Source organism: Rhincodon typus, chromosome 15 (genome assembly GCF_021869965.1).
Source record: "Rhincodon typus isolate 14 chromosome 15, sRhiTyp1.1, whole genome shotgun sequence".
NCBI lineage: Eukaryota > Metazoa > Chordata > Chondrichthyes > Orectolobiformes > Rhincodontidae > Rhincodon > Rhincodon typus.
Window position 1 is genome coordinate 35,143,099 of NC_063346.1, and position 13,712 is coordinate 35,156,810.

Genomic DNA, 13,712 nt, shown 5'->3' on the forward strand with positions numbered 1-13,712 from the left:
GTTTCGGGCCTAGACCCTTCTTCAGAAAAAGACCCTTTTTCTGAAGAAGGGTCTAGGCCCGAAATGTCAGCCTTCCTGCTCCTCTGATGCTGCTTGGCCTGCTGTGTTCATCCAGCTCTACACCTTGTTATCTCAGTTTATATATCAATCTGCTTCTTGTTAGCCGGCCAATGTTCTATCCATTCCATAATCCAAGCCCCTACACTGTGAGCTTTTATTTTGCACAATAATCTTTGATGTGGCACCTTATACTGGAAATCTGAGTACAGTACATTTACCAGATCCCTTCTATCCATGGCACATATTTTCTTCTCAAATAACTCCCAATAAGTTGGTCAAACATGATATTCCTTTCACAAAACTATCATTGACTCTACCTGATTACTATGAACTTATCCAAGTGCCCTGCTATAACCTCTTTATAATAGCTTCTAATATTTCCCTTGTAACAATAGTTTGCTTCATTCTTTCTACTTGTTTTGTTCATCTAAGTTATTCATAATTTTGATTAACACTTATCAAATCCCGCTTACTCTAAAGGAATCAACTCCAGCTTTTTTCAGTCTGTACGCATAACTGAAGTCTCATCCCTAATGTTATTCTAGTAAATCATTTATGGAGCCACTCTAATGCCTTGACATCCTTCCTGAAGAATGCGCAGAATTGAACAAAGTCCTACAGTTCACCAGTGTTTTATAAAAGTGTAGCATCACCTCCTTGCTTTTGTGTTCCATGCCTGTATTAATAAAGCTAAGAGACCTTGTTAACAGTCTTCTTAATTTCTCATTTGCAAAGATTTGTTTACATGTCTATTTTAGGGGTGGCACAGTGGCTTAGCGGTTAGCACTGCTGCCTCACAGCGCCAGGAACCCGGGTTTGATTCCACCCTTGGGCCACTGCCTGTGTGGTGTTTGCACATTCTCCCTGTGTATGCGTGGGCTTCCTCTGGGTGCCCTGGTTTCCTCCCACAGTCTAGGTTAGGTGGATTGGCCATGATAAATTGCCCATAGTGTTCAGGGATGTGTTATTGGGGGATGGTCTGGGTGGGATGCTCTGAGGGTTGATGTGACTTGTTGGGCCGAAGGGCCTGTTTCCACACTGTAGGGATTCTATGATTTAATGCTTCCCAGGAGTCTTTTTTCCTACACACACACCCCTGCCTCCAATTAAAATTTCACTATTTAATTTATATTGTATCACGATTCACAAATTGCTCTATAGCAGTTGGATTGTTCTTTGAAGGAGCTGATGCATACTTGATGGACAGACTGACCTCTGTCTGTGTTACACTATTCTGTAATTGCATAATCATAGTGATAAAAGACTAAATGGAATAATATAAGTCATAACACAAGAATCGTTTTAAAATTTTTTTCTAGTGATAAAAGAATAGATGGAATAATATAAGTCAGAACACAAGAATTTTTTAAAAGTATTTTCTGTCAGTTAGATAGAACCAAGGAATATGGGAAGCAAAAGGAAGTAATGGCGTCAAAATGTTAAACCCATTAGTGCATCATAAGATTAATAACAAGATTGTTACTGTTGGGCATATTTTCTGCTATTTATTAATTTAACTAATTCACAGACTCATTGGTCCAATGACATTTAAACCATCTCCTTAGAAATGTGATACAAATGACTTTTTCCTAATTTCAAAGCTTACCTCATTTTAGGGAAATCACAAGAGTAACTTATCCTTTACTGAAATAACTGCAAACAGCTTATGTATAGTACCTTGTCTGTAATACTTAAACAAAGTTAACCCACTTGCTGCTTATGAATTTTTCTTTCCAGAAGTTAACATCTTAAGTCAACATGGCCCATATTTTTTAAATGTTTTATTTTGTTAAAACTCAGCTTGTTTGAATCATATTTACTTCATGATTGCTTTTTCTAGTTTCTCAATGATTTTGTACAGTTAAAGTTACATTCTTAAAGCTAAGGTTATATTTTAAAACATTATATTTGCAACAAAATGATTTATTGCTGGTATTCCTGCTTCTGATTGAATTCAGGCATTGACCAGAATGCCAGCTCTTAATATTTGATTGACATTCTGCTGGACTACCTTGCATAAAAAGGTGTTTAGTGGTGCCCCTTCCCTTACTGCAATAGCCCAGGTTGCAATCCACCTAGAACTCTGAAGATGAAGTGGTAAGGAAAGCATTGGGAAATCACCTCAGCTACTCTTCCTTTAAAAAGTCATTTGAGAATCTCACATGAAAGACATGGTGAGTACCTGCCTTAGAGAAGAATACAGTAGTCAGGTTGTGAAACTTGCTGATGATGTTTATTGCAAACTTGTACATTAAACCTTACCTCTTATTTTACTCATTTCCCTGTCATAAAAGTCTGTTTATAAATTTTGTGTTGGAGTAACCTCTTGGAAAAATAGCTTAGATGTATGAATTATTTTGTACAATTTAACATCATGTATTACAAATTACATATTTGTTTTTTTTTGTTGCAGCTACTTATGGTTGTTTCTGTTGTGTTGGAACGCAACCCTGAGCTGGAATTTCAAGGTGAAGTAAATTTAGACAAACTGGTGAAAGAGGCTTTTGATGAATTTAAGAGAGACAAAAGTAGACTGGAGCAAGTTGAGGTTAAGGTAAGTAAAATTAATCTCATATGTGTAGATATTATGGCCTAGAAATTCTATTCAATTGGTCCGTTTCTTTCAGTGCAGTTAGTCTGAAATCAGCTTGACTGATGCAAAAAATTGCAAAATTTTAAACATTAATTGTATTTGGTACAACAGTTGCCAGTATTCCATGATTGTTTGCTCTAGTTTTAAAAATATTGTGCTAAATGCAGGCCCTCACTTCAAAACTGATGATGTGGACAGGACAGTTGTGTTTTAAGAACAGAAGCTTTAACCCCTTGACTTTCGAGAACAGGCACAAAACAGGCCTACTCCCAAGTTTAAATTAAAATAATGAAAAAGCTAATAATCTCAGCACCCAAAATATCACACAGACACTGGAAAAGGTGGTTAAAATAGATGTACCATGTATTTAGATACTTTAAAGAGTCCAAAAGTCACATCTCCTTATGAACTAACAAATTGGGAGCAGAAATAGGCCATTCAGCCCTTCATGCCTGGCCTACAATTCATTAGGAATAAATGGCTGATCTGTTTGTAATCCAAGTTCCATATTTCCATCAATCCAATAACCTCAAATGCTTGTTAGACAAAGAAATCAATCTATGTCTGCCTTAAAAATATTTAATGACCCGACCTCCTCCACCTTTCTGAAGCAGTGAGTTCCAAAGTTGCATAATCTTTTAAAAATAAAAACTTTCCCCTCATCTTTGTTTTAAAAGGGATGATTGCTGATTTTAAATCAATGCTCCTAGGTCTGGACTCAACATCCTTTGCATGTCCATCTTGTCAAGACCATTCAGTATATTATAGGTGTGAACCACATCAACCCTCACTTTTCTGAACTGTAGTGAAAACAAGCCCAGCCTGTCCAATCCATCGTCAAAACATAATCTGCTCATTCCAGGTATCAATCTAATAAACCTCCTCTGAACCACCTCCAGAACATTTATATCCTTCCTTAAGCAAGGAAACAAAAACTGTACATGGTATTCAGATGTGGTCTCAAAAATGCCCTATATAACTGAAGCATAAGATCTTTATTTTTAATCTCATTATAAAGGCTAGCATCCCATTAATCTTCTTCCTGATCACGTGTATGCTGCATACTGGCTGTTTATGACCAATGCATTAGAACACTAGGATCAGCGTCATAAAGGCCTACAGCATAGAAAAAGGCCCTTTGCCTCGTCGAGTTTGTATCCTTCAGCACCTCAGAAATATACAGTTTCTATCTGTTTCAGTGATACTCTGCATTTTTGTTACTCCTTTCAAAGTGAACAACTACACATTTTCTCACATTTTATCCATCTGCCAGATTTTTGCCCATTCTCTTAACCTGACAATATTGGTCTTCATACTTGTAATGTCATCTTCACAACATATTTTCCTACCTATCAAATATCATCTGCAAATTTAGCCACCATGCCTTCAATCCCCTTATCTAATTAATTAATATAAATTATACAATGTTGAGGGCCCAGCACAGACCCTTGTGGGACTTCACTTGCCACAAAAAGACTCATTCATGCATACTCTCAGTCTTCTGCCAGCAAGCTAGTCTTCTATCCACGCTAGTATGTTAGCCTTACACCATTAGCTCCTACTTTGAGCAATAACCTTTCAAGGGAACATTGTCAAATGCCTTCTGGAAATCCAATTTCTGTACATCAGTGGGCTCCCCTTTATCCTCAGCATGTGTTATGAAAATAATTTCAAAAAATTGGTTAAACGGAATTTCCCTTTCACAAAACCATGCTGATTCTTCCCAATTACTCTCCTGTCCATAACCATTGACCAAATAAAAGGACCTTGTCCTAAGGGGTGTGGCCACCACCTAGAATAAAATGTCCCAGGTAACTTTCCCTTTTGCTGATATGGCCACTGTGTATACAGTTCAGCATGCAAAGCAAGTTTTTTTTTGTTGTTTAACCTATTTTTCTAACTAACCTGTTCAGAGATGTTATTACAAACCTCTGGAGTAGGTGGGATTTGAACCTGGGCCTCCCCAGAGCCACCAACTCTGAGCTGAAGTTCCTGCGGCTGTAAGCACTTACTGCAGGTCAGTTTGCTCTGAGTCACACCAGCATCTAGGAGGTCCCATACTCTCAGCACCACAACTGCCCTGTCATCTCCAATATGTGTTAATTAACTAGTAATCACTAAATTAATTCATGTGTAATTAATGCAGCCTATACTCCCAAAATGCTTTAGCACTGCCAGTAAACTTTATAATATTGATTAAACAATGTAATACTCACAATACTGATAAAACTTACAGTTTCTAACAATACCAGTTACTGATTTACCTGTTCCTCCTTCTACACAAGATTGGAATTCAAGATTGAAAGCTGATGAAAGGTAACAGAGAGAAAAAAAAACACGTCCTCCTCATTCTTTACCAAACTCTCCACTCAGCACACTACTTATTGCAGTAAATCCTATTCAGACCATCTCTTTCCCTCATGCACTGAATCCTGCTATGAACCAAGTTCCTAGATCTCCTCACTTGTCTCATTCGGGCAAAAGCCCCCTCACACTGACTATACTCTTTATTGAACATAATATTGGTGTTCCTGTTTCCACACAAATCATTTGATATGTGAAGCAATTGTCGTACTGTTTGGAATGTTTAATATTCCCATCCACATTCCAGTTATAGTTTCCACGAATCTTAATTTCCATTTCCAACTCCATGCAACCTGAAAGTGTAACAGGTATTGCTACTTTAAGCACTTTAATTGAAGTTGAAAGAGGCGATCATCAGCATCTGGAGAAGGTTGTTTGCAGTTTAGATTACTTCCCACAGATTGCCCAAATATTTCACTGTTTCTGGTGGCTATGCCCATTTGTTTAGCATACTGCAAGTTTCATACATCCAAGTTTCAATCCGATACTACAAGTTATTGGGAACACACGCATCACAAAATTATAGCTTGGACCTAAAAATTAGCCTAATGTTATTTCATGCACTTTTCTTCAGTCAATCAGGGTCGAAGTTGCTTTTCCTACGTGTGCTTTGAGTTCTTTATCAAATGACAGATGGTTACCATTGCCTTAAAGTAGCAGAATTTGGTAACTACTTCCAATGGGACATTATTTAGTCTGATAAGGAACCGAGTGACACTCTGCCCAATGACCACAGTTTTTTGATCATTGTCATTGGGGAAAATAAGCTTCTGGCATTGGAGAAATAATGCATGAGTCATTGTAGCTGAGTTCCCATATGAGCTACCAGGGCGGCATCATCTGCATAGAGACGATTTCTGTTCCAAGTTGGTCTGTATTTTTGTCTTCACTTTCAGTGTGGAGAGATTGTAGAGCTTGTTGGCTTACCTAGAATGCAGGTAAATTCCTTCCTTGGTGGTAGGTAGTGTTTTCTCTGAGCTGCACATACTGTCTGAGGTATCTCCGAGGTTCTGTACTAGCCAATGTATTGACTTCTGGATTCAAAAGTCACTGCTGTTAGCAAATCTTGGAGGTCTATGCACCAGAAATAAAATTAGAGTGAGTATTGGTTACAGAGAAGACAAGATCAGGAGCATGGAAAAGGAAGCAGGGGCTCAGGCACAGCTGTGTTTCACCAACTATTTGCCCTGAAACTGTCAGAGTTGATGGCATCAAACTGCATATAATAGTGCTTGTTATGATATAAGGAGCTGATGAGAGTCAGGAGCTTTGTTGGGCAGATATTTTTTACCCAAAATCTTGAAGAGTACTGTCCCATTGATGTACTGAATGCTTTTGTACAATCTACCCACGGAAGCTGAGAAAATATATCCCACTACCTGTACTTCTGTTGTTGTTCATGTATGGAGAAGATCGTGACCACTACAGATCTGCCAACATGGAAACTATACTGTGCTTTTGAATACATTCAGTCTACAAGTAGATGGAGTTTTCTAAGTATTACCTTAGCAAAGACCTTCCCTATGACACTAAGTGAGATGCCTTTAGAGTTATTGCAGTCTCCTCTGCCCCTCTTATTTTTGTATAAATTGATGATTTTTTTTGTCATGCCACACCATGTGTTTTGCCAAATTTTTGTGGTTAAAAATAGTGCTACAATTAGTGTTGTGAAAATTGGTATACTTTCCAACCGAGGAGATCAAATGACCCTAGCTGCGACCTCTTGTCCTTGAGCAGTTTGGCTGTACTTTGGTCCTTTTTGGGTACGGTTCTGTTTACTAAGCTCAAATGACGAGGTTCCTTTGATAACTCTTGATAGAAAGCTGCAGAGGAGCATCAAACACAAACTGGGCAATCTCTGTCTCATGGGAAAACAGCTCACAATACTGTTCAGCCCCAGACATAAGGAGCAGAGCCGTAGCAAATCCTCCTTGCACAGGCATGCTTCGGTTTATCAGTTGACTGGTGGTAGACGCCAATGATGCAACAGGTTGGAATTCCTAGGAACAAGGTATCAATTTCCAGAAGTTGGGATATGGCTTGCACCATGAAGCAAAACAAACCTTTTGTGTCCACAGTACAAACCCAAGGAAATTATAGGCTAATAGAAAATGGGTACAAAGGTGTAGCTCTCTTTGCCCATCTTGTGCCTGTGGCCTTGGCACTCAGGAGTAAATTGTAACTCCAGTTTACCATTTTCAACATAATATTCTGACTTTTCCTTGAGGGAAATGGTCTATTCACTTATTTCTCCATCTGTCCCCTCCGACCCAAATGAAATTGTAAATACATGGAACCCTGCAGTTAGAAAGAGGGTATCATTTTAAAGGTGCTGCCTACTTCTGTAGCTCTTATATTTGTTGCTAATATTCCCACCTTTAGTTGATTTGCATCTCAAGAACACCATAAAGCAGTTTGTATTTGGTCTTGATTTCAGCTGTGATGCATAAGACGTAGTATGATACTGAGGTGGACAGGGTTCCTTTCGTCTGACTATATTAAACAATGTTGTTTTGTATTTTGCCCAACAAAGCCTATTCTAACATTGGGAAGAAGAGTTAGCATTTTGTTGTTGAATATTAGCAAACCTGGAGCCAGCCGACAACCATGTGGAAATCATTGATATCATAGATGCAGGCTGTCAGCAGATGCCAATCTCTGGTCATGAGAAGAGGAATTCCTGAAACTGAGAAGGTTGTCAGATTTTGTAGAAAACAATTTTGATGCAAAGCTCTTCTTCTTGAGTTCTCATCCCAAAAAGAAGTTTGCTCAGCATGATGTTCTCCACAATGGCTAGGCAAGGAGGCAGGTCTCCACCCCAGCTGGAACAGGGATCAGACCCATGCTGCTGGCACCAATCTGATCTACACCAGCTGTCCAGCTAACTAAGCTGCCAAGGAGTAATAGTTGCCACAGCAACATACACTTTTACATGCATGTTATAGTTTGGATAGTGATGACCAAGGTTCCAATTTCTTTCCACCACATTACTGACTAGGAATCTATATCACTGTTTCCATCTGATATGCATTTCTTTGGCATACGTTGGAAAGATTTACAAGTTGATACTCACCCTGATTGGCCAAGTTATGAATACTCCTAACCTGGCCACAAAGTCTTGGAGTAGGATTTGAACTTTAGGTAGGCTTGCTATCATTGTAACACCTAAAGAGATGAGACAGTAAAATCTGGAAGAAAAAAAATGACTAGATAGGAGTGAATGACATAGTGAAGAAAAGGGAAAGAGATATTTAAGTACACTTTTTATTATCCACTCATGGGATGTAGGGATCGCTAGCCAAGCCAACATTTACTGCTCATTCCAAATTGACCTAGAGAGGTGATGATGAACTGCCTTCTTGAACTACTGTAGTCTTTGGGGATTGGATACATCCACAGTGCTGTTAGGAAGGGGTTTCCAGGATTTTGACCAAAAAACGGAATGATGTTTGGCTTGGAGGAGAACTTGCAGTTGGTGATGTTCCCATGTTTCTGCAGCCTTGTTCTTGTAGGTGATAGTGGTCTCAGGTTTGGAAGGTGCTGTTGGAGACTACTTGGTGAATTCCTGCAATGCATCATGTCGATGATGTGCACTGCTGCTACTGTGCGCTGATGCTGAAAGGAACAAATATTGAAGGTAGTGAATGGGATGCCAAACAGACAGGTTGTTTTGTCCTGGATGATGGCAAGCCTCTTGAGTGTTGGAGTTGCACTCATCCTGGTGGGGAGTATGTACTCACAATGCAGTGTAGGTTATGGTTTAAAAGAGGCATGTAAGATCACATTGGTATGTTGAGATTTTGATTTCTAACTTGAGTCAAAGTGCGATTCATCATTAGTTTTTGGAACTTGCTTTTTTTTGTTGATATTGATTTGTTTTAGTGGTACCCACTACCTATCATGCACAATTTTATTATTGAACTTTGATTTTTTTATTGGTTGAGATTTTTTTTATTTACTATCAATTTCAAAAAAATGACATTTAGACAATTGCTGCTCGAGCTTCCACATGCATTCATGACCAGCACTGTCAATATTTTCAGGCAGTGTAAAAGCACAACAAAACTTAAGTGTAGAATATTCATTTTATGTTCTTAATCTTGACTTTAAGCTGAATAAAGTTGATTTTCATCAACCTGGCATGTAATTGGTATCTGTGGTATCACTAACTCTCCCTCAGAAAGATTTCCAAATATACGTAAAAAGAAAGAAACAAGATTGAAAATTCTTAATATTTCATTCATATTCTGTCTATTTACAGGACATGACTGATTTCTACAATACACCTCCAACTGGTAAGAGAGGGACAGCCAGCTACTTGATGAAGGCTGTGATGAACGCATTACTTGAGGGTGAAGTTAAATCAGGACCTGATGACCCCTGTGTGATTTGCTAAAGATAATGAGCTTCAAAAATTTATCTTTCTGAGATTTATGGGGTGATTGCTACAATCTTATTTGCTAAAATTAATGTTATATATAATAGGTCAGTTTACTGGATTTTGGCTTCTTTGCTGCAAATGTAATACTTGATTGATAAATTCAGTCTTAGATTCACTTAGTTTACAATCTAGAAATACATAAAGGAGGTAATTTAAACTGGGTGTTACTGCTTATGTGAAAAAAGTTCTGTTTAACAAATGAAATGTTCAGCACCACTATTCAGTGAGAGTGTCACTTTATATATAGTTTAACTCTTAATAAATATTTGGAATTTGTGTGTCAGTGTTATGAGTCATGATTTATGATTTAAATTAAATGGCATGTTTGAAAGTGAATTTAGTAAAGTTATATTTGGAAAAAAAACTGTCACATCTGTATTCTTCAGTTGTTTAGTAGTAGTCCAGCAGAGAAGTTTCAAACATATTTAAATTCCAGCAATAGAGATAATTCATAAATGCTATTTATATATTACAAAAATGTAAAGCATGCAGAGAGGAAAGTGGAGAGTAATGGCTCTTTATTAGGTTTATTAGTTTGATTTTCAGTATGTCTCCCTGTGACATGCTCTTTAACAATCTGTAACTACATTGACCAGCACTTCCCCCACTCAACCATTACTATCAAGCCAGACGATCAACCCTAGTTCAGTGCAGAGTGCAGGAGTACATGCCAGGAGAAGAACCAGGCATACCTAAAAATGAGGTGTCAGCCTGTTGAGCAATTAGTTGTGGGCCAAACAGCACAAGTGATCGATGGAGCAAAGTGATCCCACAAACAGTGGATCAGATCTAAGCTTTGCAGTCCTGTCGCATCCAGTCGTGAATGATAGTGGGCAGTTAAACAGTTCACTGGAGGAGGAGGGTCCACAAGTATCTCCATCCTCAATATTAGAAGAACCCAGCACATCAGTGCAAAAGATAATGCTGAAGCAGTCGCAACAATCTTCAGTCAAAAGTGCTGAGTGAGTAATCCAATTGGGCTCCTCCAGTGGTCCCCAGGATCACAGTTGCCAGTTTTAAGCTAATTCAGTTCTTTCCATGTCATATCAAGAAATGGTTGGAGGCACTGGATAATGCAAAGATTGTGGGACCTGACCACCTTCTGGCAATAGTACTGAAGACCTTCCCGCTCCCCTAGCCAAACTGTTCCATTACAGTTACAACACTTGCATCTGCCTGACAATGTAGAAACTTACCCAGGTATGTCCCGTACATAAAAAGTCATACAAATTCAATCTGGCCAATTACCACTCCATCATTCTATTCTCAATCATCAGTAAAGTGATGGAAGGTGCTGTTAGCAGTGCTATCAAGCAGCACGTGCTTAGCAACAACCTGCTCACTGACACCCAGTTTTGGTTCCGCTCCTGAACGCTCAGCTCCTGACTGTATTACAGCTTTGGTTCAAACATGGACAGAAGAGCTGAATTCCAGAGGTGGTGAGAGTGACAGCCCTTGCCATCAAAACTGCATTTGACCCAATGTAGCATCAAGGAGCTACACTAGCAAAACTGGAATCAGTGGGAATCCAGGAAATCTCTCCACTGGTTGGAGTCATACCTGGCACAAAGGAAGATGGTTGTGGTTGTTGGAGGTCAGTCATCTCAGCTACACGACATCTCTGCAGAAGTTATCAGGGTGGTGTCCTAGGCCAACCATCTTCAACTATTTCATCAACGATCACCCCGCAATCATAAGGTCAGAAATGGGGATGTTCACAGATGATTTGCGACTCCTCAGATACTGAAGCAGTTCATGTCCAAATGCAGCAAGACCTGGACAATATCCAGGCTTAGGCTGACAAGTGACGGAACATTTGCACCACACAAATGCCAAGCAATAGCCATCTCTAGTAAGAGACAATCAAACCACTGACACCTTGACATTTAATGGTGTGACCATCACTGAATCCCCCCACAATCACCATCCTCGTGGTTACAATTGACCAGAAATTCAACTAGATTCACCATATAAATAAAGTGGGTACAAGAGCAGATCAGAGGCTAGGAATTAGTGCGGTGAGTAACTCACCTCCTGACTTCCCAAAGCCTGTCCTCCATCTACAAGGCACAAGTCAAGACTGTGATGGAAGACTCCCCCTTGCCTGGATGAGTGCAGCTCCAACAACACAGCTTGCTTGTTTGGCACTGCATCTAGAAACATACACTTCCTTTACCACCTACACTCAGTAGCAGCAGTGTGTATAATCTACAAGATGCAGTGCAGAAATTCACCAAAGATCCTTAGGCAGCACTTCACAAACCCATGACCACCTCCATCTAGAATGACAAGAGCAGCAGATACATGGGAACATGACCACCTGCAAGTTCCCCTCCAAAGCCACTCACCATCCTGACTTAGGAAATATATTAGTGTTCCTTCACTGATGCTGGGTAAAAATCCTGGAATTCCATTTTAGTTCAAGAAAGCAGTTCACCACCACTTTCTCAAGGTTAACTAGAGATAGGCAATAAATGCTGGCCAGCCAGCAATGCCTGTGTCCCATGAGTAAATTTTTTAAAATTGCATATCTGGTCACCATGGAAGCAGATGTCATTGTTATGAGAGGTGAACTGATTCTTTTACTTGTCCTAGTCCTCTAATGGTCACAATGAAGTTTGTATTTTTTTAAAAAGTCCTTTTGCCATTTATACTGATCTTACACTATATATAGCTGAATATCAGAAATAGGTCAACCAGGTTCCTTAAGGAACCATTAAAGCATGAGATTATTACAAACAAAACTAAGGATATAAGCATTATTAATAAAAGGTTTAAACTGTGCAAATATACACATTTACCCTGCATGAAAACTAACACACACAACCTCCAAATCTGGGAAACAAAATAGGAAATTTATGTGAGAGAGATAGTAGGAACTGCCGATGCTGGAGAATCTGAGATAACTCGACCCGAAACTTTAGCTTTTCTGCTCCTCTGATGCTGCTTGGCCTGCTGTGTTCATCCAGCTCTACACCGTGTTATCTAGGAAATTTATGTGGTTGGGCCAAGTGACAGTTAAGTTCAGGAAAAAGAATTCATCACATTGTCATTTAAAAGGCATCTGGATTGATACATAAATAGGAGGAGTTTAGAGGGAAATGGGCCAAGTGCTGGCAAATGGGACCCTTTCAGTTTGGATATCTGCTCGGCATGGACCAGTTTAACCAAAGGGTCTGTTTCAGTACTGTATAACTCGATGACTCTACTTTGGTCTGTGGCTGAAGTCACTTTGTTTACAAACTATAGGCGCTGGAATCTCTTCCTGAATCAAGTATGGCCGGCTAAATTCTGTTCATAGAATCATAGAGTCATATAGCGCAGAAACAGACCCTTTGATCCAATTTGTCCGCACCTACCAGACATCCCAATCTGACCTAATCCCATTTGCCAACGTTTGACCCTCTAAACTCTTCCTATTCATGTATCCATCCAGATGCCTTTTAAATGTTGTAATTGTACCAGCTTCCACCACTTCCTCTGGCAGCTCATTCCATACATGCACCACCCTCTCAATGAAAAAGATACCCTTCAGGTCCTTTTTGAATCTTTCCCTTCTCACTTTAAACCAATGCACTCTAATTTTGGACACCCCCACCCTAGGAAAAAGACTTTGGCTATTCACCCTATCCATGCCCCTCATGATTTTATAAACCTCTATAAGTTCATCCCTCAGCCTCCGATGCTCCAGGGGAAAAATAGAGGCCTATTCAGACTCTCCCTATAACTCAAACCCTCCAGTCCCAGCAACATCCTTGGAAATCTTATCTGCACCCTCTCAAGTTTAACAATATCCTTCCTATATCAGTGCAAATGGAATTGTACACAGTATTCTAAAAGTGGCCTCACCAGCATCATCTGGAGATGGTGATAGTAGTTTAAAGAACATGGGTTTCAGCAATGAAGTTTCTTTCTTATGAAGTGTAGGAATGCTCTGTTTGTGGTCATGAGCAGTCCACAGGGTTTGCTACTCTCAAACTTTGATGAGAGGTTTGTCAGAGAGAAGCAAAGAGAGAGAGGGCAAAGACTTTTGCTCCAGGCAAGGTAGCTCTCTGACTGCATTTTGGAAAAAAACAATAGCTTGTTACACATGCAAACTGGGTGATGTGGCCTCTCAAAAAATATTGTAGACTTGGGTTACTTTGGTTAAGCAGCTTGTGTTCTTTTCAAAATGCAGCATTTTCCTCCTGAAGTCTCCCTTGCTTAGCAAAGTGTTCTCTCCAAAAAAGTCCAAGAGATAGATATGGGTCCATG

General features: G+C 39.4%; 1 protein-coding gene across 1 annotated transcript in view; it reads left to right on the top strand.

Annotated features, from left to right (window-relative positions):
- Window positions 1-9,734, top strand: part of phkb (phosphorylase kinase, beta) — a 205,780-nt gene extending 196,046 nt beyond the window's left edge. The window contains exons 24-25 of the mRNA XM_048605984.1: window positions 2,474-2,614; window positions 9,279-9,734. Coding sequence (XP_048461941.1) covers window positions 2,474-2,614; window positions 9,279-9,413 — 276 coding nt within the window. The 3' untranslated portion in view covers window positions 9,414-9,734. The remainder of the gene's footprint in view (window positions 1-2,473; window positions 2,615-9,278) is intronic.
- Window positions 9,735-13,712: the final 3,978 nt, after the last annotated feature.